Source organism: Littorina saxatilis, linkage group LG15 (assembly GCF_037325665.1).
Source record: "Littorina saxatilis isolate snail1 linkage group LG15, US_GU_Lsax_2.0, whole genome shotgun sequence".
Classification (NCBI taxonomy): Eukaryota; Metazoa; Mollusca; class Gastropoda; order Littorinimorpha; family Littorinidae; genus Littorina; species Littorina saxatilis.
The window spans coordinates 7,202,152-7,226,918 of record NC_090259.1 but is presented as its reverse complement, the minus strand read 5'-3'; the positions used below and the strand labels follow the sequence as shown (position 1 = coordinate 7,226,918).

General features: G+C 43.8%; 1 protein-coding gene and 2 long non-coding RNA genes across 3 annotated transcripts in view; 1 reads left to right on the top strand and 2 right to left on the bottom strand.

Annotated features, from left to right (window-relative positions):
* The window catches only part of LOC138948397 (uncharacterized), a 319,572-nt gene that overhangs the window by 180,905 nt on the left and 113,900 nt on the right, over positions 1–24,767 (bottom strand). The gene's annotated exons all lie outside the window — the stretch shown is intronic.
* On the bottom strand, positions 1,653–23,233 carry LOC138948375 (uncharacterized). Its single transcript, XR_011449979.1, has 3 exons — positions 22,617–23,233; positions 22,150–22,285; positions 1,653–1,778 (listed from the first exon to the last, which is right to left on the bottom strand). It is a non-coding gene; the product is annotated as an uncharacterized lncRNA (long non-coding RNA).
* LOC138948282 (histone-lysine N-methyltransferase PRDM16-like) lies at positions 13,807–20,284 on the top strand. Its single transcript, XM_070319796.1, has 6 exons — positions 13,807–14,111; positions 14,356–15,008; positions 16,963–17,022; positions 17,930–18,160; positions 18,855–18,953; positions 20,225–20,284. The coding sequence occupies exons 1-6, from the start codon at positions 14,096–14,098 to the stop codon at positions 20,282–20,284; spliced, it is 1,119 nt and encodes a 372-aa protein (XP_070175897.1). The 5' UTR covers positions 13,807–14,095.

Here is a 24,767-nt window from a genome sequence, read left to right as displayed (position 1 = left end):
TCAGTTTATTGTCTCCTCGCTGGGAAATTCATTCCCACATCCGTGTCATGCCATATTGCACAAGAATAGACATTTTTATAAAGTTTCATGAGAATTCTTTCTTTCTTTATTTGGTGTTTACCGTCGTTTTCAACCAACCGATCTCGAATAGCATTACAAAGCTGAAGAGATATTAAATAATAATAACCAACCGGTCTTGCATAGCATTAATATGCTGAAGAGATATTAAAAAATATTAACCAACCGGTCTCGCATAGCATTAATATGCTGAAGAGATATTAAACAATTGGGGGTCCTGATTTGGCCTATTATGGTCCGCTGGACCCGAAAAGCAACTGCTAACTAACTATTAAACAATAATAACCAACTGGTCTAGAATAGCATTACAAAGCTGATGAGATATTACACAATTATACCCAACCGATCTCGAATAGCATTACAAAGCTGTAGAGATATTTAATAATAATAATCAGCAGACCTAAGATTAAAGGGACACAACCATCGAACGCTGAAGAAGAAGATCACTCACTCTCTCTGCTTGCATGTTCAGACATTTTTCTTTGGTGCATTTGCACTGTAGATTGCAGATTTGCCCCCCTCGCAGGCAGGAGCACCTCCTGTTTGAACAATTCGTTGCACATTTACAGGCTCCAGACTGAAATACAGCAAAATAATCCATGTTCAGAGAAAAGAAACCGACACTTCTTCGATCTTGGGCTGAAACTCCCACGTTCACTCCTGTTTTTGCACAAGCGGGTTTTTACATGCACGATTTTTTTTACCCTGAATAATACAGGGGTCTTTAGAAAAGAGAATAAAACCCACAAACCTTTGCCCTGATTAATACAGGGGTCTTTAGAAAAGAGAATAAAACCAACAAACCTTTGCCCTAAATAATACAGGGGTCTTTTGAGAAGGGAATAAAATCAACAAACCTTCGCTCTAAAAAGGGAGGTGACTGGTCCCCAGTCAGGGTCCTTGACAATATTGTCTGGTTCTTCGTTAAAAAATGGTGTGTCAGGACACACCATGCTGGGAAATTCATTCCCACATCCGTGTCATGCCATATTGCACAAGAATAGACATTTTTATAAAGTTTCATGAGAATTCTTTCTTTCTTTATTTGGTGTTTACCGTCGTTTTCAACCAACCGATCTCGAATAGCATTACAAAGCTGAAGAGATATTAAATAATAATAACCAACCGGTCTTGCATAGCATTAATATGCTGAAGAGATATTAAAAAATATTAACCAACCGGTCTCGCATAGCATTAATATGCTGAAGAGATATTAAACAATTGGGGGTCCTGATTTGGCCTATTATGGTCCGCTGGACCCGAAAAGCAACTGCTAACTAACTATTAAACAATAATAACCAACTGGTCTAGAATAGCATTACAAAGCTGATGAGATATTACACAATTATACCCAACCGATCTCGAATAGCATTACAAAGCTGTAGAGATATTTAATAATAACCAACCGGTGTCGTATAGCATTAATATGCTGAAGAGATATTAAACAATAACTCGCCCGCACACAGCACGACTCACCACCCAGTTCCTCACCGACCACCATGTCTAGGTGCTTCTACGGGCGATTTTTTGATCGTAGCACCCGCTGGTTGGGCAGGTCGTCGGTCACTCACGCTGTCTGGTTCTTTGTTGAGACACTTCTGTTTGTCACATTTGCACTCTTTTTGACAAGGTTGGCCCCCTTTCAGGCAGGAGCACCTCCTGTTGCTACAACTTCCCCCACACTTACAGCGGGCTCCAGACTGAAATACAGCAAAATAATCCATGTTCAGAGAAAAGAAACCGACACTTCTTCGATCTTGGGCTGAAACTCCCACGTTCACTCCTGTTTTTGCACAAGCGGGTTTTTACATGCACGATTTTTTTTTACCCTGAATAATACAGGGGTCTTTAGAAAAGAGAATAAAACCCACAAACCTTTGCCCTATGGGCTGGAGTTAAGCGTGGCCGCCAAGCTGGGCGACGAGAACGGAGGTTAAACCCTCGAAGGCGATTCCGTACGGTCTGCTGGCTGATGTTGGTGTTAGTAGCCACCCTCAGCTGCCTTCGAATAATGCTGGAAGAGGCTGTTCTTGTTTGCAAGGCTAGTCGTTCAATGAGACGATCTTCACGTGGAGTTGTCTTCTTTGGTCGCCCAGGTCTGCGTCTTTCCTGGACCCTCCCAGTGGCTGTGAAACGTTGAATCAGTCTGACAATGACCGAGATGGACACGTGAAGTCGCCTGGCCACTTCTCGCTTGGGGACACCATCTTGGAACCATGCAACAGCTCGTCCCCTCTCAAACTCGTTCAATTTTCGTCGTGGAGGCATTGTCAGATAATGCCTAATACTGGTGGTATGTCTTTTCAAAAAGCCAAGCAAGTGACAGCATCTCACACATAAACAGCAGTTCTTGCAGGTGCGTAATGGTTTTTCCATGTGGCTTGTGCAATGCGTTCGGGCTGAACGGTCCAAAACAAGTTCCTTTTTCGCAAGTTTCCGCTTTTTCTTTTGCTACCAAGCTCAGTAGTAGAGAATCCAGTGCAATTTTCCCACTAACACAACATCGCCCACTTACAGCTGAACAAGAATTCATAACAATTTATTTTGACTGAGAAATAAATAACAGTAGCGAACTGATTTTATTGAGCACCTGTTTTCTCATAGTGATCCTTAACTTTTTGTGAGTAGTGTACTTACCCAACTCACATATAGCAATTAACTCTAGTTCAGTGCTGGTAACGCTGTACGCATCCCCTTGGTAACAAGGGAAGCCCCTCTAAAAAAAGAGTGACCAATACCCATAAGGCCATATTAATACATACTTCCGACTTCCGTATGCGCGCGCATACGCCGCCATATGCATCATTCCAAACGAAGCCCAACTCACTCCCTTTTTTAGAAATCCACCCCCCACAGCGGGGAGACGGGAGGGAATAAACGATGTGAGTTGGGTAAGTATATTAATTAAATGAAAATTTATTACTAAAATTTTTGATTAAATTACATATCTTACCCAACTAACATATAGCAGATTGCTACTATAGGTGGCGGGTACTCACCATCTCAAACACAAAGAACCTGCCCTGCAGCCACCAGAGACGGCAAAGCAGATGAGCCGTCCTGACGACTCGAGGCGATATCCCTCAGATAGTGGTTAATAAAGATGTCCTCAGAGCGCCAGTATGCCGCCGCAAGGACCTCCGAGAGGCGTCCCGAGCGGAGCACTGCCAAGGATGAAGACCAAGCCCTCGCCTCATGTGTTCTGGCTGAGGTAAGAGGCAAAATGGCTCTAGCATCACCAGACTGGCTCTGCCACCAAGTATAAGCCTGCCTGATAGTCATTGACACCCATTTGGTCAGGGTAACTTTCGCAATGTCTTTACCTCTCACGGTATTGAGTGAAATGAAAAGCAGCTTTTGAGTTTCCGAGCGAAGAGGAGAAGTTCTAGACAAGTAACTGCTGAGGGCTCGGACCGGACAGTTAAGAACATCGGGATCTCCTGGAGCAAGCACAGCGCTCAAGGGGAAAATATCAAAAGAGCAGAGGAACGTGCACGAGTACCAAGGTGTGGATCTGACACAAGCAGCATCAGACAAAAACGGCTGAAAAGCCGGAGCGAAAACAAACATGTCCGTGTCCACGGATCGCTGAAGAGAGTATGATTCAAAGATGGCGGCAAGGTCAGGAAGTCACTCGTGACTTCGTACTGTTATGGGGTCAAGGTTGCTCTTTTTTTAGGGTTACCTCCCCTTGTTACCAAGGTGACGATTCAGCGTCCTAGCTCTAAACTGAAGTAAATTGCTTTTATGTGAGTTGGGATAAGAATGTAATTTAATTGACCTGGGAGATCGGAAAAATGTCCACTCAGATTCGAACTTACGACCTCCCGATTAGGAGGCCGACGTCTTACCACCACGCCACTGCGACCGGTGGTCGAAATGAGCAGGTGGTGGTTATCAAGAGGTGGTCACCAGGGCAGGTTTGACTGCACCAATAAATGTTGGAAGCTTTCAGATGTAATAAACTATGAATGTTGCACAACCATTACAATTCTCGATTTCATGGACATGTAATCGGAAAATCGTACAGACGATTTATTTTCCACGCCAAGTTGGCTGCTGTCTTCCTTCTTCGGCGGTTGGAGCTTTTACTAGGGGTTGCTCCCTCCCCAAGAATAGCTGCCTTACTGGGCTGACAAGTCCATTCACTCACTCTTTGTGCTGCCGCTGCCGGCTCAGCCTCCAGTTGCTGTCTTTTCTCTTGTTCCAACATCTGAAGCTCCCATGGGGTCGCCTTCACGCGGCGGGAGTGTTTCCACTAAGCTACCCCACCCCTTTACTTCTCTTCTTTTGTCTTATTTCTGCCTTACCAGTCCTTTCACCTATATTTCCTTCCAAAAAACTCTCCCTACTATTCCCTGCAGTTTTCTGATTCCTTTCTTGTCTTATTTCTACCTGACTGGATCCGTCACCTTTATTTCACTTCCCAAAAGTCTTCTTTTCCACATCCTTATTTCTCTGTGGTCTTCTTAAGACCCAGCGTGTTTGCCGTGCGCTGCGACCTGTACCGGTTTGGGCTGGTGACCTGATGATTGAGGGGTTTACTTAGTTGCGACTTTGTAGCGCCAACACATCATTTTGGCCCAGTCTTTATCTAAGACAGGAGGTTGAAAAAGGCTTACCCGCTTCAATCAATCGGCTGGTCAAGTCTGGGTATATGTCTTGAGCATATTGCATCGGACCTTTGGCTAAAGGAGCAAGCGGCGGTAGGAGGGGGCGGCGGTAGTCGGGACAAACACTATGCCAAGTTGTTACCTAATCCGTTTCCGCTTGGAAAGAGTTGACGAACATTATGCCAAGTTGTTACCTAACCCGTTTCCGCTTGGAAAGAGTTAAATCTCCTATTACAGATTGATACCATATGACTGTTTCCTCTTATCGCTGCGTATATCCGTCTGTATCCTTGGCGCTCTGGAGTTGGATAACCGCTCCACCTAAGCGTCCCCTTGTTGGGCTCCGTGGTGGGTGGGGATCAGATGCGACGAAGATAAAGGCCTCAAATATGGCTTCCCCTTCTTTTTCTTCTTTTTTTTCAAACAGAAACAAACGAAGATACTGCGTTGACTCTGACTCTGACGATGAAGTCCGAGTCAGAGCAACAAAGAACAACATCAGCGAGGCCTGGCCCCGTTTCATTGTTGTTGAGACAGCAGATGAGGCACAGCCCATCTCCAAACTTTCGCCTTTTGCGATACAGAAGGTTATTGCAGGAGTATCATCAACGATAGACAACATTAAGAGGCTTCGTAATGGTTCTCTACTGATTGAATGTCCTTCAAAAAAGGCATCAGATGGTCTTCTCCGTCTGAATGGTCAGAAATTTGTTGATAGACCGGTCAAGGTCAGTCCTCACAGAGGCCTGAACACCAGCAAAGGAGTCATCCGATGCCGTGAGCTGGAGGGCCTCAGTGAGGCTGAAATAAAAGAAGGTCTAAAGGATCAAGGTGTCATTGATGTGTACCGGGTGTTGATCAGGAAGGGCGATATCAGAGTACCCACCAACACCCTTTTCGTCACTTTTTGTACCCCAACCATCCCTGAGAAAATAAAAGTGGGATTTGTTCAAATAAGAGTGACTTTGTATATTCCATCACCAATGAGATGTTTCCAATGCCAAAGATTTGGACATTCAAAGGTTGGATGTAAACAGAAGGCAGTGTGCGAGAGGTGTGGCGGAGATCCTCACGAAGGTCCCTGCACATCACCACCCACCTGCACAAACTGTAAGGGAAACCATTCCCCGTCCTCCAGAGAATGTCCAAAATACAAGTTTGAACAGGCCATTCAAAAAACAAAAACGGAGAAAAAGATGTCTTTCTCAGACGCCAGGAAGGAGGTTGAAAAAACTAATGTTTTTTCCTTCCAGAAAAGTTTTGCGGCAGCAGTCAGTCAAAGACCTGCAACAAAGTCAACGCCCACCCAGACCAGTATTTCGTATAGGTCTGTGGGTGTCCAGGCAGGCCCGTCCATGTTGAAAAGGACAGAGCCCACAAGAAACAAAAGTATTTGTACACAGACAGATGAAAGCACAGGTGGGGCTATCCCCACTGGAGACTCTATGGGGTCTCCTGGTGAGGTTTGCTTCACCGCCCCAACTGGAGACCCTGTGGGGGCTCCTGGTGAGGTTCGCTTCACCACCCCAATTGAGGACCCTATGGGGTCTCCTGGTGAGGTTCGCTTCACCACCCCAACCCAGAAGCCCGTTCACAGGGCAACTCACAGGAAGGGGGCCGTCGAGGTAGTGGACCTTACTAAATCCACACCACGAACACCTCCGGACAAGGGAAAAGTTACTCTGCCCCAAAGATCGCCTCGCACCCCAAAAATGGAGAAAAATCCCATCACACTATACAATCATTTTGGGAGTTTATCCGACGAAGAGGGTATGGAGGCAGAAACTTCTTAAAACTAAACAAACATAGCCAATTTTATTCAATGGAATTGTAGAGGGGTCCAAGCTAACTATGAAGAATTATGTCTACTTTTACACAAATTTCATCCTGTTGCTACAGCATTACAGGAAACAATGCTGAAACCAAACAAAGATTTTAATGTATCTGGATACAATGTTTTTAGAAACCATTCAGACAATAACACGTCTGGGGGAGTTGCTCTTTTGATTAAGAAAAGTGTACTTTGTAGTGAGATCAACCTATGTACAAACATTCAAGCCGTCGCAGCACGAGTGACATTAGATAAAACCATCACTCTCTGCAGTGTATATCTGTCACCATCCAAATGTTACACGAAGCACGATCTTGAAAATCTTATTGATCAGCTTCCAGCTCCCTTTGTTTTAATGGGAGATTTTAACGCTCATTCCCCTTTATGGGGCAGCAACTCTCTAAGTACGAGAGGACGAATTCTAGAAGATTTTTTAGACAATCGTAATCTATGCGTTTTAAACGATGGAGTACCAACATATCTCCATCCAGCAACAGGATGCAAGTCCATACTAGATCTAGTTATTTGCTCCGGGATGTTCCCCCGGACAAGATTTTTAACTTTTTAAAAGAGATCAAGATTTTTTACAAGATTTAAAGTAACAGAAGTGAAAATTATTAATTTTGAGAACCTTCTTTTACAGTGATAGATTTGAATGTAAATAGTCTGAAACGTAGAAGTTGCCATATGAAGGGAAAAGAAAATAACTGTATCGGTCTCGAATAGCAGCTAGCATCTGCTGAAGAGACATTAAACCCCAAAAACCAACCAACCAACCATCTAGTTATTTGCGACACCTCTCTTGTTCTAGACTTTGAATTTAAAGTCTATGATGACACATGTGGTAGCGATCATTTCCCTATTTTTTGTTTATTTGCTTAACGCCCAGCCGACCACGAAGGGCCATATCAGGGCGGTGCTGCTTTGACATTTAACGTGCGCCACACACAAGACAGAAGTCGCAGCACAGGCTTCATGTCTCACCCAGTCACATTATTCTGACACCAGACCAACCAGTCCTAGCACTAACCCCATAATGCCAGACGCCAGGCGGAGCAGCCACTAGATTGCCAATTTTAAAGTCTTAGGTATGACCCGGCCGGGGTTCGAACCCACGACCTCCCGATCACGGGGCGGACGCCGTACCACCAGGCCAACCGTGCCGGTGTTTTTTTCCCTATCTTGATGTCTCAAATAGATGGATTGGAAGAAGCTTCCCCCCAGAGATGGAACCTGAACAAGGCAAACTGGCTGTCTTTTACTGCCGAATGTTCTGTCCAACTCACAGAAGACACTGTCTTTGATGGAAGTGACGACCCATCATCTATTTTTACAAACACTCTACAAGACATTGCCACTGAGTACATCCCAAAAACATCTTCAAACAACCGCATTAAAGTGCCATGGTTTAATAAAGAATGCCAAGAAGCCCGATCTGAGCGAAAGAGAAGTCTACACAGGTTCTACAGATGCCCGACCCTTAGCAAGAAGTTGACTTTCTTCAAATTTCGCGCTAAGAGTCGCACTGTCATAAAACATTCTAAAAGAACATCCTGGAGGTCTTTTTGCTCAAACTTAAACTCTAAGGTATCATCAAGTAAAGTTTGGAATGCTATTCGTAAAATCAAAGGGAAAAAAGGATCTGCATCAATTAACCACCTTGTGGTAAATGGATCCCTTATAACCCAAAAGAATGAAGTAGCAAACGTTCTGGCTTCAACAATGGAGAAAAACTCATCAACAGAAAATTACTGCACAGAATTTCAAAAAATCAAAGCCACCCAAGAACGTAAACCCATAAACTTCTCATCTCAGAATGAGGAGAACTACAACAAGTTGTTCAGTATAACTGAACTCAAACAAGCCTTACAAAAATGCAACAACTCAGCAACGGGGCTGGACGGAATACATTATCAGTTCCTCACACACCTACCAGAAAGTTGTCTTCTGGTCTTGCTGAAGGTTTTTAACCACATATGGGAGAGTGGATCCTTTCCACCTTCATGGCAAGAAGCGATGATTGTCCCCATTCCAAAACCAGGTAAAGATCATACAAACCCCAGCAACTACCGTCCGATAGCCTTGACCAGATGTCTGTGTAAAACCATGGAGAGATTGGTCAACGCTAGGATGGTGTGGTACCTAGAAAAACAAAACCTCTTAAGTGATGTGCAATGTGGCTTCCGAAAGGGACACAGCACCACAGATCATTTGGTACGTTTTGAGACCTTCGTTCGAGAGGCCTTTGCGAGATCTGAACATGTACTAGCTATATTTTTTGACCTCGAGAAGGCTTACGACACGACCTGGAAACACGGTATTTTAGCTGATTTGCATGAAATGGGTTTTCGTGGACGTCTCCCTGTTTTTGTGGAAGGATTTCTAAGTAATCGACTTTTTACAGTACGGGTCGGTCCCAACCTATCAGAGTTCTGTCAACAAGAGATGGGTGTTCCCCAAGGAAGCATTCTATCACCCATGTTGTTCAACATCAAAATCAATAACATAGTAAAGGCAGTACTGAAAGGATCCGAGTCATCCTTGTTTGTTGATGACTTTGCACTTTGTGTGCGTGGCAAATCCCTACATAGAGTGGAAAGGCAGCTTCAATTATGTATAGACAAGGTGCAAAAATGGGTAACAGAGAACGGTTTCAAATTTTCCACCAGCAAAACTGTCTGTATGCATCTTTGCAAACAAAGGGGAGCCATGCCAGAACCCTCTCTGGTCCTGAATGGTAATCCTGTAAAGGTTGTTGAAGAATTTAAATTCCTAGGACTGACCTTTGACCGTCGACTAACATTCCTTAAACATATCCAGTATCTGAGAACATCATGTCTGAAAGCTCTGGATGTATTGAAAGTGGTTTCTCATACGGACTGGGGTGCTGACCGCACAGTCCTACTCAGACTTTACCGTGCTTTAATCCGATCCAAGTTGGACTATGGTTGTGTCGTCTATGGTGGAGCCGCAAAATCCAACCTAAGGCTATTAGACACAATACACCACCAGGGTATACGTCTTTGTCTGGGAGCTTTCAGGACGTCTCCAGTACAGTCCTTATATTTTGAGGCCAAAGAACCCTCTCTGAGGCTGCGACGCCTGAAACTCACCCTAAATTATGTGTTGAAACTGAAAGCTATGCCTACAAATCCAGCCTACCAATGCGTATTTCAACCACAATGCTCTGAATTTTTTGAAAGTCACTCAAATGATCGAGCACCTCTGTCTTCTCGGATTCAGTCACATCTGGCCGAATCAAAGATAAAACTCGATCATGTTAGTGAAAATCGATGGACAGAAACACCTCCATGGACATTGCCAGATCCAGTTGTTCGACTCGATCTGACAAGGTTAAAGAAGTCAGAGACAAATGATTTGATTTTTAAACAGTGTTTTAGCCAGTTCTGTACCGAGTTTCCTTCCCATCAACGAATATACACTGATGGGTCCAAAGCTGAAAGTAAAGTGGCATCAGCTTCTGTCACTGGTCCTAAACTCGATAGGGCCTTTTCGGCCCGTCTTCCGGATGACAGTTCTGTATTTTCTGCAGAGTTGAAAGCTTTACAGCTAGCTCTGAAACAGGTATATCAGTCAAAAAAGAAAGACTTCCTGATTCTGTCGGATTCCCTATCGGCTCTTACCGCCGTGAAGAGAACTCAGCTAGATCACCCACTGTTGGTCGAAATCCAAGAGCTACATGCATCTCTGATTGAAGAAGGCAAAAGGATTGTGTTTGCATGGGTGCCATCCCATGTTGGAATTAGAGGAAACTCTGCAGCTGATCAAGCTGCTAAAGAAGCCAGAGAAAGACTCATCACTGACAAACACACAAAGCATTCAGATTTCAGAACTCGCACCAACATGTACATAAAGTACCTATGGCAGAGTGAATGGGACGAATGTGAAGAAAATAAACTTCATAAGATCGTCCCCCAGCTGTCGGACAGCCTACCCCAATGTCGCCTCAACAGGAAAGAAGAGACAGTTCTCTGTCGCTTACACATTGGGCACAGTCACATTACACATTCGTATCTGCTGAAAGGTGAAGATCCACCATACTGTTTTGGATGTGACGAACCATGGACATTAGAACATGTTCTCACAAAATGTGTAGACGTTCAAGAATTTCGAGACAAACACTACAATGCGGAAACACTGAAGGTTTTATTCCGGGATGTTCCCCCGGACAAGATTTTTAACTTTTTAAAAGAGATCAAGATTTTTTACAAGATTTAAAGTACCAGAAGTGAAAATTATTAATTTTTAGAACCTTCTTTTACAGTGATAGATTTGAATGTAAATAGTCTGAAACGTAGAACTTGCCATATGAAGGGAAAAGAAAATAACTGCATCGGTCTCGAATAGCAGCTAGCATCTGCTGAAGAGACATTAAACCCCAAAAACCAACCAACCAATCATAAGATCGTCCCCCAGCTGTCGGACAGCCTACCCCAATGTCGCCTCAACAGGAAAGAAGAGACAGTTCTCTGTCGCTTACACATTGGGCACAGTCACATTACACATTCGTATCTGCTGAAAGGTGAAGATCCACCATACTGTTTTGGATGTGACGAACCATGGACATTAGAACATGTTCTCACAAAATGTGTAGACGTTCAAGAATTTCGAGACAAACACTACAATGCGGAAACACTGAAGGTTTTATTCCGGGATGTTCCCCCGGACAAGATTTTTAACTTTTTAAAAGAGATCAAGATTTTTTACAAGATTTAAAGTACCAGAAGTGAAAATTATTAATTTTTAGAACCTTCTTTTACAGTGATAGATTTGAATGTAAATAGTCTGAAACGTAGAACTTGCCATATGAAGGGAAAAGAAAATAACTACATCGGTCTCGAATAGCAGCTAGCATCTGCTGAAGAGACATTAAACCCAAAAAAACCCTTCGTCCCTAGCCCCTATATGCACATGAACATGAACATTCTGTCTCAAATCATGGAGAACCAGAAACGCATGATGCCCTTTCCCCGTGAAAATGCCTCCCCTCCCAAAAGATTGAAGATGGAGAAAGAGAGTGGATTCGAACCCAAGGATGGCGGGAGTTTGCTTGGTTCCCCGGCTGGTGACAGAGGCGGTGAGAAGGCTGCCAGTGGAGAGGAGGAGCGTGATGATGATGATGATGACGTTGATAATGATGAGCCCTTGCAGCTGATGAGGGTAAGTACAGTAAATTGTATTTATGTTGATCTGTGGATTTTGCATGTGTTGCTAAGAGTCTGTGTCAGTTTGAACAAAAGGTAAAAAATATTAGGGGTTAATCTGAAGCAAAGTAAGGCTGCATTAGGAACAGGTGATAACAGAAAAGAAGAAAAAACAAGTCGCGTAAGGCGAAATTACAACATTTAGTCAAGCTGTCGAACTAACAGAATGAAACTGAACTCACTGCATTTTTGAGTCACTTGAGAAAATGTGACTATGTAATCGGTCAGTGTTAGTCTGTCCGGCCGGCCGTCCGTAGACACCACCTTAACGTTGGACTTTTCTCGGAAACTATCAAAGCGATCGGGCTCATATTTTGTTTAGTCGTGACCTCCAATGACCTCTACACTTTAACGATGGTTTCGTTGACCTTTGACCTTTTTCAAGGTCACAGGTCAGCGTCAAAGGAAAAATTAGACATTTAATATCTTTGACAAAGTTCATCGGATGTGATTGAAACTTTGTAGGATTATTCTTTACATCAAAGTATTTACATCTGTAGCCTTTTACGAACGTTATCAGAAAAACAAGGGAGATAACTAGCCTTTTCTGTTCGGCAACACACAACTTAACGTTGGGCTTTTCTCGGAAACTATAAAAGTGACCGGGCTCAAATTTTATGTGAACGTGACTCCCAGTGACCTCTACACTTTGACGTCTGCTTTGGTGACCTTTGACCTTTTTCAAGGTCACAGGTATGTCTTGAAGGAAAAAAATTGAAATATCATATCTCTGAAACTATTCATCGGATTTGATTCAAACTTTATAGGATTATTCTTTACATCAAATTATTTACATCTGTATTGTGTTGTGAATAGTAATTTCTTCCTGTCCATCTGATGCCTCATATAATATTCAGAACTGCGAAAGTGACTCGATCGAGCGTTTGCTCTTCTTGTTTTTAAAGGTTGTTGCTTGCTGTATTCATTGAATAGGAGGTTGGATTATATTTTGTTTTGTTTCTTTGTTCAGTTGTCTGTGTCATTGTTTTAGCTACAGTTTGTTCACGACTTTGGCACAGCCTTAAGCAAAATGCTGATTGGGATGGTTCACTAGAGGAAGGGAAGTAAGCATGATCATGTAAGCATGTTAACCTGCGCCGACTTTTATTTTTTTATTGGGTTTTTACCATAGCGAAAGGTTGGTTTTCAAAAGGAGAAATTCTATCATTTCTTCTTTTTTTAATTACTATTTTTCTTTGCTTTTTTTGTCTCTTACTTGTTCTTAGATTCTCTCATACTTCTGAAAGGCATGAACTCAGATATTCTCACTTCTTTTTCCTTTGGTCCTTTTTCTCTGACTTTTTCCGAAGATTGTTCACTCCTCAAGAGCATGCTGAACTCACAATTTCTTCCAAACAGATAGGGCCTGAAGCAATGCTTTATATTGAAGGGTGTAGGCTCCTGTGTCTTTGCAGATTATGCCAGTGGCCGGCGATGACGGCAAGTCTCGCTGGCAGTGTCCGATATGCAACGAACAACTTGGCTCCGATCATGACTTCACTGTACACATCCGCTCTCACAACACCGCTCAGTGCTGACAAGGCAGCAAAGGATGCTCTAGATTTGGCGGTTCCTCGTCTCCCTGAGCAGTCTGTTCCTTTTACTGACTTGCGTAGGAAGACACTTTGTTACAGCTTAAAACTCTGGCAAGACCGTTGGTCTGCCTGCACGGAAAACAAATTGTATAAAACTCTTCCTGACCTTTTAAAGCCACTTCCTTTAGTGGCTTCAAGTAGAAAAGAAGAAAGTGTTTTGGCCAGGTTACATACTGGTCACACTTATCTCACTCATGTTCATCTGCTTAAAAGAGAAGAGGCACCATGGTGCCACGCCTGTGATACTGGTTTTACTGTGAGTCATTTTCTCACCGAGTGTGCTGATCTGTATGATCAACGAGAAAAGTATTTTGGCACCTCGAGCTTGAAAAGTATTTTTACAGAGGTCAGCTCTTCAGCTCTTTTTGAGTTTTTAAAAGAGTCTGGTCTTTATTTCGTCCTGATATGGCTCTGCGTAGTCGGCTGGACGTTAAGCAACAAATAAACAAACAAACAAACTGGTCTTTATTTTAAGATTTGAATTTTAAAACAACCTAGTTTATTTGACATATAGGGTTTTGCTTTGACTTTTTGGTTGCCTTCGGGTGACGTTACGGATTTTATGTATTAGAAGTGTTTTAATCTAAAAATGTGCAATGATTAACTTGTGGGGTCCTGATTTGGCCTATTATGGTCCGCTGGACCCGAAAAGCAACAGCTAACTAACTAACTAACACCGCTCAGGCCAAGCAAGTCAACAGCTGTACTATCTGCGGAAAAGTTCTCAGCTCACAGAGTTCCCTGGATAGACACATGCTGGTGCATTCTGGTAAGTATTTTGCGTGATGTCTGTGTGTGTTTAGCTTTGTGTGTTCAGCAAGTAATTTTAAAGTATTTACATGTAACTGAATGGTTGTTTTCATGTTAACTTGGTTGGTCAAATTATTTAGGCAAGCCGTAATGTCAGCAAGAGTTTATGGTACTTTTCTTCTTCTTTTTTTTCCTTTTTTCTTTTTTTCTCTATATTTTGAATAAAAGCAGTTTTACCGAGTCCTTTCTGATGCCTTGTGCAGGTGAACGCCCTTTCCGGTGCAAGGTGTGCAAGATGTCTTTTACCACCAACGGCAACATGCATCGCCATTCTCGCATCCACAGCAAGGAGGACTTGAAGGCCGCCACTGAGGCAATGGCGCGAGAGGGAAAACCCGCTAGATCATCGTCAAAATCGTCTGCAGCTGCCAAAGCCCATGCTGCGTCTGCTGCTGCTGCAGCTGCTGCTGCTGCAGCTGCTGCTGTTGCTGACTCCCCCTCCCCCAGCACCCCTGTCAGTTCTGTCTCCTCCAGCGCGATGCCTTGGCATCATACCGGCTTCACCGGCAGAGCCGCCCCGGTGTCTGGTATGGATCTTCAGAAGCTCATGTCAGCTGACAACCTCATCCGTCCATTCCCTCCCTTCGTCCCTAGCCCCTATATGCACATGAACATGAACATTCTGTCTCAAATCATGGAGAACCAGAAACGCATGATGCCCTTTCCCCGTGAAAATGCCTCCCCTCCCAAAAGATTGAAGATGGAGAAAGAGAGTGGATTCGAACCCAAGGATGGCGGGAGTTTGCTTGGTTCCCCGGCTGGTGACAGAGGCGGTGAGAAGGCTGCCAGTGGAGAGGAGGAGCGTGATGATGATGATGATGACGTTGATAATGATGAGCCCTTGCAGCTGATGAGGGTAAGTACAGTAAATTGTATTTATGTTGATCTGTGGATTTTGCATGTGTTGCTAAGAGTCTGTGTCAGTTTGAACAAAAGGTAAAAAATATTAGGGGTTAATCTGAAGCAAAGTAAGGCTGCATTAGGAACAGGTGATAACAGAAAAGAAGAAAAAACAAGTCGCGTAAGGCGAAATTACAACATTTAGTCAAGCTGTCGAACTAACAGAATGAAACTGAACTCGCATTTTTGAGTCACTTGAGAAAATGTGACTCTATGTAATCGGTCAGTGTTAGTCTGTCCGGCCGGCCGTCCGTAGACACCACCTTAACGTTGGACTTTTCTCGGAAACTATCAAAGCGATCGGGCTCATATTTTGTTTAGTCGTGACCTCCAATGACCTCTACACTTTAACGATGGTTTCGTTGACCTTTGACCTTTTTCAAGGTCACAGGTCAGCGTCAAAGGAAAAATTAGACATTTTATATCTTTGACAAAGTTCATCGGATGTGATTGAAACTTTGTAGGATTATTCTTTACATCAAAGTATTTACATCTGTAGCCTTTTACGAACGTTATCAGAAAAACAAGGGAGATAACTAGCCTTTTCTGTTCGGCTACACACAACTTAACGTTGGGCTTTTCTCGGAAACTATAAAAGTGACCGGGCTCAAATTTTATGTGAACGTGACTCATTGTGTTGTGAATAGCAATTTCTTCCTGTCCATCTGATGCCTCATATAATATTCAGAACTGCGAAAGTGACTCGATCGAGCGTTTGCTCTTCTTGTTTTGTTAAAGTAGGCCCAATGAATGCGTGTTTATGTAAGGGACCAGGGTCTGGAGATCAGGTGGTGGTGGTGGTGGTAATTCTTTTTGATAAGTTTTGAGTTGCCTGTGCCTAAATATAGACAGTAAATGTGATTGCCTTTCAGCAGGCTTGGGACTGTAAGGCTATATGTATTATATGCACTCAGAAAATGTTTAGTCATACCATGCTATTTGTGACTGAAAGAATTTCAGGTCAAGTGTTTTTGGCTCACGTAAGTGTAGCCTATGCGATGCTAACTTTTGTCTGTCTGTGCGTGTGTATGTGTGTGGTAGAAACTTTAACATTTGACTGAACACCGAAATACTAATTTTACCTGGTTATTATCCAAGCAACAGCTTCAAAGTATTGAAGCAATGATCAACATTTCGTCGGCACGTATGTAATTAAAGTGTGTATCCAAAGAAAACGGGTGGTGGTGGGTTTTGGGGGCGGTAAAAACAGGTGACTGGTTTGTGTCGTGTGTGGTATGTAGACCAGGTCAGGGGTCAAGGTTAAGTCAGATCGCGTGAAGGATTGTGGTATAGATACAGTTCTCACCCAGCTGCAGTTCGCCGATTCGGGGAAGACGATTTCACATTGTTCGGTTTCGTAGCCCCAGAAAAATAGATAAAGAAGATACCAAAGGAGATTTCCTACAGGTTGATCTGCACAGCGTGTTTCCAGTGTGTGCGCGAGGAAGCGCTGTCGAATTTGCAGTGTCGATCTGGCAGTCGTGTCCCCGTAAGTAGGCTACAGACAGACATATCTAGATCTAGTGTCTCCCACTCTTGCACCGTGTCACCTATGCTTACTGTGTGTGTGTGTGTGTGACGGAGTGAATGAGTTTGTGTTACTGTGTCGATTTCTTACGGGAGCCTTGAAGGCTTCGCCTCTTGTTAGATCATAACGTACTAATTGTGACTCTGAAAGAATGTCAGGGGAAGTTTTAATACATCACATTATCCAACGGTACCAGTGCTTATCTTTTTCAAAATTCAGTTTTAATTTGGGGAGGGGGAAAGTCTGCATGGTGCTTTTTACCCCCACTGTAGTGATTCCTTCAAGTAGTTTGAATGCATACAGCAAGCACGTACAGTGCGTGTTGTTTAAGAAAACTAATTGAAGTGGAGATAAAAGAACATTAAATGTGTTTGCGTTTCAGATGTTGGAACAAGAGAAGAGACAGCAACTGGAGGCTGAGCCGGCAGCGGCAGCACAAAGAGTGAGTGAATGGACTTGTCAGCCCAGTAAGGCAGCTATTCTTGGGGAGGGAGCAACCCCTAGTAAAAGCTCCAACCGCCGAAGAAGGAAGACAGCAGCCAACTTGGCGTGGAAAATAAATCGTCTGTACGATTTTCCGATTACATGTCCATGAAATCGAGAATTGTAATGGTTGTGCAACATTCATAGTTTATTACATCTGAAAGCTTCCAACATTTATTGGTGCAGTCAAACCTGCCCTGGTGACCACCTCTTGATAACCACCACCTGCTCATTTCGACCACCGGTCGCAGTGGCGTGGTGGTAAGACGTCGGCCTCCTAATCGGGAGGTCGTGAGTTCGAATCTGAGTGGACATTTTTCCGATCTCCCAGGTCAATTAAATTACATTCTTATCCCAACTCACATAAAAGCAATTTACTTCAGTTTAGAGCTAGGACGCTGAATCGTCACCTTGGTAACAAGGGGAGGTAACCCTAAAAAAAGAGCAACCTTGACCCCATAACAGTACGAAGTCACGCGTGACTTCCTGACCTTGCCGCCATCTTTGAATCATACATACTCTCTTCAGCGATCCGTGGACACGGACATGTTTGTTTTCGCTCCGGCTTTTCAGCCGTTTTTGTCTGATGCTGCTTGTGTCAGATCCACACCTTGGTACTCGTGCACGTTCCTCTGCTCTCTTTTGATATTTTCCCCTTGAGCGCTGTGCTTGCTCCAGGAGATCCCGATGTTCTTAACTGTCCGGTCCGAGCCCTCAGCAGTTACTTGTCTAGAACTTCTCTTCGCTCGGAAACTCAAAAGCTGCTTTTCATTTCACTCAATACCGTGAGAGGTAAAGACATTGCGAAAGTTACCCTGACCAAATGGGTGTCAATGACTATCAGGCAGGCTTATACTTGGTGGCAGAGCCAGTCTGGTGATGCTAGAGCCATTTTGCCTCTTACCTCAGCCAGAACACATGAGGCGAGGGCTTGGTCTTCATCCTTGGCAGTGCTCCGCTCGGGACGCCTCTCGGAGGTCCTTGCGGCGGCATACTGGCGCTCTGAGGACATCTTTATTAACCACTATCTGAGGGATATCGCCTCGAGTCGTCAGGACGGCTCATCTGCTTTGCCGTCTCTGGTGGCTGCAGGGCAGGTTCTTTGTGTTTGAGATGGTGAGTACCCGCCACCCATAGTAGCAATCTGCTATATCAGATGGGTAAGATATGTAATTTAATCAAAAATTTTAGTAATAAATTTTCATTTAATTAATATACTTACCCAACTCACATCGTTTATTCCCTCCCGTCTCCCCGCTGTGGGGGGTGGATTTCTAAAAAAGGGAGTGAGTTGGGCTTCGTTTGGAATGATGCATATGGCGGCGTATGCGCGCGCATACGGAAGTCGGAAGTATGTATTAATATGGCCTTATGGGTATTGGTCACTCTTTTTTTAGAGGGGCTTCCCTTGTTACCAAGGGGATGCGTACAGCGTTACCAGCACTGAACTAGAGTTAATTGCTATATGTGAGTTGGGTAAGTATATTAATCAAATGAGAAGTTATTACTAAAATTTGTGATTAGTGCTTTTGTGAACAAGAAACAATTAACAAGTGGCTCTATCCCATCTCCCCCCTTTCCTCTATCCCATCTCCCCCCCTTTCCCCGTCGCGATATAACCTTGAATGGTTGAAAACGACGGTAAACACCAAATAAAGAAAGAAAGAATTCTCATGAAACTTTATAAAAATGTCTATTCTTGTGCAATATGGCATGACACGGATGTGGGAATGAATTTCCCAGCGAGGAGACAATAAACTGATGAAATCTTTTTAATGCTTTGTGTTTCAGGTGGTGTGTCCTGACACACCTATATTCGAGGAACAAGATGACCTTGAGAAGGACCCTGACTGGGGGGTGAAACCAGTCGCCTCTCTATTCAGAGCAAAGGTTTGTTGATTTTATTCCCTTCTCAAAAGACCCCTGTGTTATTTAGGGCAAAGGTTTGTGGGTTTTATTCTCTTTTCTAAAGACCCCTGTATTATTCAGGGTAAAAAAAATCGTGCATGTAAAAACCCGCTTGTGCAAAAACAGGAGTGAACGTGGGAGTTTCAGCCCAAGATCGAAGAAGTGTCGGTTTCTTTTCTCTGAACATGGATTATTTTGCTGTATTTCAGTCTGGAGCCTGTAAATGTGGGGGAAGTTGTTCCAACAGGAGGTGCTCCTGCCTGAAAGGGGGCCAACCGTGTAAACATCAATGCAAATGTGACAAAGAGAAGTGTCTGAACAGAGAAACAGACAGAGTGAGTGATCTTCTTCAGCGTTCGATGGTTGTGTCCCTTTAATCTTAGGTCTGCTGATTGAAAGAACTTGCAGGTTCGGCGCAGGTCTTCCACAGTTCCCCAAAGTTTTGTGTCGGGGGTTGTCCTCTCTGGCCAGGTCAGGTCGCGCAGGGGGGCGTGGAGAGGGCAGGCTTGTAAAATGTGCTGGGGGGGGGGGGGGGGGGGGGGGGGGTTGTTCATCCTCGCCACAATGTCTTTGATGATGTCATATCCGGCTTTTCGTGAAAGTTGAGGCGGCACTGTCACGCCCTCATTTTTCAACCAATTTTGGTCAAGTAATGTTCGACAAAGCCCGGGCTTCGGTATTGCATTTCAGCTTGGTGGCTTAAAAATTAATTAATGACTTTGGTCATTAAAAAACCTGAAAATTGTAAAAAAAATATTGTTTTTATAAAACGATCCAAATTTACGTTCATCTTACTCTCCATCATTTGCTGATTCCAAAAACATATAAATATGTTATATTTGGATTAAAAACAAGCTCTGAAAATTAAAAATATAAAAATTATGATCAAAATTAAATTTTCGAAATCAATTTAAAAACACTTTCATCTTATTCCTTGTCGGTTCCTGATTCCAAAAACATATAGATATGATATGTTTGGATTAAAAACACGCTCAGAAAGTTAAAACGAAGAGAGGTACAGAAAAGCGTGCTATCCTTCTCAGCGCAACTACTACCCCGCTCTTCTTGTCAATTTCACTGCCTTTGCCATGAGCGGTGGACTGACGATACTACGAGTATTGCTGCATTGCATTGCGTTCAGTTTCATTCTGTGAGTTCGACAGCTACTTGACTGAATGTTGTATTTTCGCCTTACGCGACTTGTTTGATTTGTCATGTTTCAAGCTTTTTCATCCAATTTCTGTTTTCCCCAGGTGGTGGTTACCGACGACCTGCCCAACAGGCGGGTGCTACGCTCCAAAAATCGCCCGTAGAGGCACCTGGACCCTTGGACGTGCACCAGGGTGCTCCTTCCAGCGGTATTGATCGCCCCCCACACCATGACGCCTCCACCACCATGAACGGGTGCCTCATCCACACAGTTGGGCGCGTAACGTTCGTTTACTCTCCGGTAGACCCTCCTCCGACCATCATGTCGCTGGAGCAGGAAGTAGGACTCGTCGCTGAACCACACGTGTCTCCAGTGATTCCGGACGGTCCAGCGAAGGTGCTGGTTGCCCCACTGCACTCGGTTCTGGCGATGGCGGCGGGTGAGGACAGCTCCTCTGTGAGGTCTGCGAGCTCTCAAACCAGCTTCATGCAGGCGGTTCCGCACGGTCTGGTCTGATAATCGGTGTGGCCCGGGGAGAGCCTGGACAGAAGATGAGGCCGACAGGAAACGATTCCGGAGGTGGCGGAGCCGTATGAAGCGGTCGTGAGCAGCAGTTGTCGCCCTTGGTCTTCCCGCTCGTGGCAAGTCAGCAACGGAGCCAGTGGCTTGAAACCTGACCCACAGTCTACTGATGGTGCTCTGGGACACGTGGAAGTGCCTGGCGATTGCACTTTGACTTTGGCCTGCTTGTAAACGACCCAATGCAATTTGGCGGTCTTCTCTGCTCAATCGGGCCATCTTTCGTCGCTGAATTGTCGTCTGATTTCTTTGTGGCGAACAATCCGCTTTTATGGGTTTTGGAAGACATGGTGAGAGCTCAATATTCCCCGAGTTTCACGAGATTACACTGAAGCATGACGAGTGGTCATGCCAAATGAGCAATTTTGACATTGTAGCCACTGATAACGCATGCGTCACGTGCAGAGCTCACTTGGGGCAATGGACGAAAGGTCGACGACCAGATAAACATTTTCTGCAGTTTGGTGGATATCCTTGTAGCCATATAACTAAATTAACCAAATATTACAAGCTATGCGTTTCTTTTTTTGAACAGTATAAGTGACGCAAAGAAATATGTGACCCTCCACCACGGAATGTGTCGCATGTCACCTTTGCATGATTTTCATATTAATTTTTGTACATTTTCTTAGAGTTTTGTATGCTCTATCCAGTGGTGAAAACCGTTTTTAGCAAAGAGTGAAAACTGTTTGAGTTATAAGCCTGTGACTAAGGTGACCCTCACACTGTTACCAGACACTCCCCGGACTTACATTAAGCCTAGCGCAGAGGTGACATGCGACTCATTTCGTGGTGAAGGGTCACATATGGTACATAAACAGGGGCGGATCTGGGTTTTAAAAGGAGGGGGTGCAAAGTTCTCTTTTTTTGTTTTTTTTGTTTTTTTTGTATTTGCCAAGCACATCATCGTGGGGCTTTTAATCCATAACATGCATCCGTCTACAATGTATCTTCCGGTGTCATTTTAGACTGAAAAGCAACTCAAAAGAAGGAGCTAAGCCTCTGTCTTGAAACAGCTGAAAAACTCTTTTGGATTGCCGTTTCAATGTTAACCAAAAAGTTAAAGAAAAAAACAAGGTTCAGTTGCGAACTGACAGCGGATTGAGCATTTATTCCTGTTGATGAAGGTATGATTGAAGCTTTATTCTCTCCGTCAACCAACAAGACTAGATTTGTAGCAGACGAAAACCAAAGTGTGCGTTTTTCCTGTCTTGTGAAGGCGATTATGTCGTTAAGTTGTCTGTACGTTGTAATGACATTTCAAAACAAAATTTAGCTTTGATGCGTCACGGGATAATAAGCTTATACGTTTTTATCCATGGAATTGTTTTTTTCGTCTCGGCAGGGTGAATGAATTCATGATGCCTGCGCCGAACCTGCAAGTTCTTTCAATCAGCAGACCTAAGATTAAAGGGACACAACCATCGAACGCTGAAGAAGATCACTCACGCTGTCTGATGATTTATTTTGACACTTGTGTTTGTCACATTTGCACGATGGGTGACATGGTTGGCCCCCTTTGAGGCACGAACACCTTGTTGCTGCAGGTGCCACCACACTTACAGCGGGCTCCAGACGACCCCGACTGAAATACAGCAAAATAATCCATGTTCAGAGAAAAGAAACAGACACTTCTTCGATCTTGGGCTGAAACTCCCACGTTCACTCCTGTTTTTGCACAAGCGGGTTTTTACATGCACGATTTTTTTTACCCTGAATAATACAGGGGTCTTTAGAAAAGAATAAAACCAACAAACCTTTGCCCTAAATAATACAGGGGTCTTTAGAAAAGAGAATAAAACCAACAAACCTTTGCCCTGAATAATACAGGGGTCTTTAGAAAAGAGAATAAAACCAACAAACCTTTGCCCTAAATAATACAGGGGTCTTTTGAGAAGGGAATAAAATCAACAAACCTTCGCTCTAAAGAGAGAAGTGACTGGTCCCCAGTCAGGGTCCTTCAGAATATTGTCTGGATCTTCAGTATACACAGGTGTGTCAGGACACACCATCTGAAACACAAAGCATTAAAAAGATTTCATCAGTTTATTGTCTCCTCGCTGGGAAATTCATTCCCACATCCGTGTCATGCCATATTGCACAAGAATAGACATTTTTATAAAGTTTCATGAGAATTCTTTCTTTCTTTCTTTATTTGGTGTTTACCGTCGTTTTCAACCAACCGATCTCGAATAGCATTACAAAGCTGAAGAGATATTAAATAATAATAACCAACCGGTCTTGCATAGCATTAATATGCTGAAGAGATATTAAAAAATATTAACCAACCGGTCTCGCATAGCATTAATATGCTGAAGAGATATTAAACAATTGGGGGTCCTGATTTGGCCTATTATGGTCCGCTGGACCCGAAAAGCAACTGCTAACTAACTATTAAACAATAATAACCAACTGGTCTAGAATAGCATTACAAAGCTGATGAGATATTACACAATTATACCCAACCGATCTCGAATAGCATTACAAAGCTGTAGAGATATTAAATAATAACCAACCGGTGTCGCATAGCATTAATATGCTGAAGAGATATTAAACAATAACTCGCCCGCACACAGCACGACTCACCACCCAGTTCCTCACCGACCACCATGTCCAGGTGCTTCTACGGGCGATTTTTTGATCGTAGCACCCGCTGGTTGGGCAGGTCGTCGGTCACTCACTCTGTCTGTTTGCCTGTTTAGACATTTCTCTTTGTTGCATTTGCACTGCTCTTTACAGAGTTGCCCCCCTCGCAGGCAGGAGCACCTCCTGTTGGAACAGTTTGCTCCACATTTACAGGCTCCAGACTGAAATACAGCAAAATAATCCATGTTCAGAGAAAAGAAACCGACACTTCTTCGATCTTGGGCTGAAACTCCCACGTTCACTCCTGTTTTTGCACAAGCGGGTTTTTACATGCACGATTTTTTTTACCCTGAATAATACAGGGGTCTTTAGAAAAGAGAATAAAACCAACAAACCTTTGCCCTGAATAATACAGGGGTCTTTTGAGAAGGGAATAAAACCAACAAACCTTTGCCCTGAATAATACAGGGGTCTTTTGAGAAGGGAATAAAATCAACAAACCTTCGCTCTAAAAAGGGAGGTGACTGGTCCCCAGTCAGGGTCCTTGACAATATTGTCTGGTTCTTCGTTAAAAAATGGTGTGTCAGGACACACCATCTGAAACACAAAGCATTAAAAAGATTTCATCAGTTTATTGTCTCCTCGCTGGGAAATTCATTCCCACATCCGTGTCATGCCATATTGCACAAGAATAGACATTTTTATAAAGTTTCATGAGAATTCTTTCTTTCTTTCTTTATTTGGTGTTTACCGTCGTTTTCAACCAACCGATCTCGAATAGCATTACAAAGCTGAAGAGATATTAAATAATAACCAACCGGTCTTGCATAGCATTAATATGCTGAAGAGATATTAAAAAATATACTGCCGTCCAAAAGAAACGCCAAAAACAGTGTCAAGTGTCATTTATTGCCTAATAAAAAAATCGTAAAAAAAATCAAATTTCATTATTAATGTCCAATTTTTGGTAGAGTAGAACACTGACTTATGGTCCATAACACAGTAAGGTTACGGAGACGATGCGTTATTAGCACTTAACAGAACAGTCAATAGCGTGTGTGGCCCCCATTAGCATCGATAACGGCCTGGCATCGGCGGTGTATTGAGCGGACCAACGTGTTGCTGGCTTGCCTGGGAATGTTGGTCCAGGCCTGCCGGACGGCCCGATCAAGATCAGCGACAGTTGTGGGCCTTGGGACCACCCTGTTGAGCTGTGTCTGGAGCAAGTCCCAAAATTGCTCAATAGGGTTCATGTCAGGAGATAACGCTGGCCAAGGCATCACCTGGATGCCTGAGCGGTGCAAGAGATCCTGAGTGGCCCTGACGGTGTGGGGGCGCGCGTTGTCGTGCTGGAAAACCCAGTTTCCATGGGCTTGAAAAAAGGGCAGTACATGAGGATGCAGCACCTGGTCCATATAGCGCTGCGCTGTTACGCCGTTGCCGGGTCCAGGACCCAAGCCTTGGAAGATGACGGGGCCTAG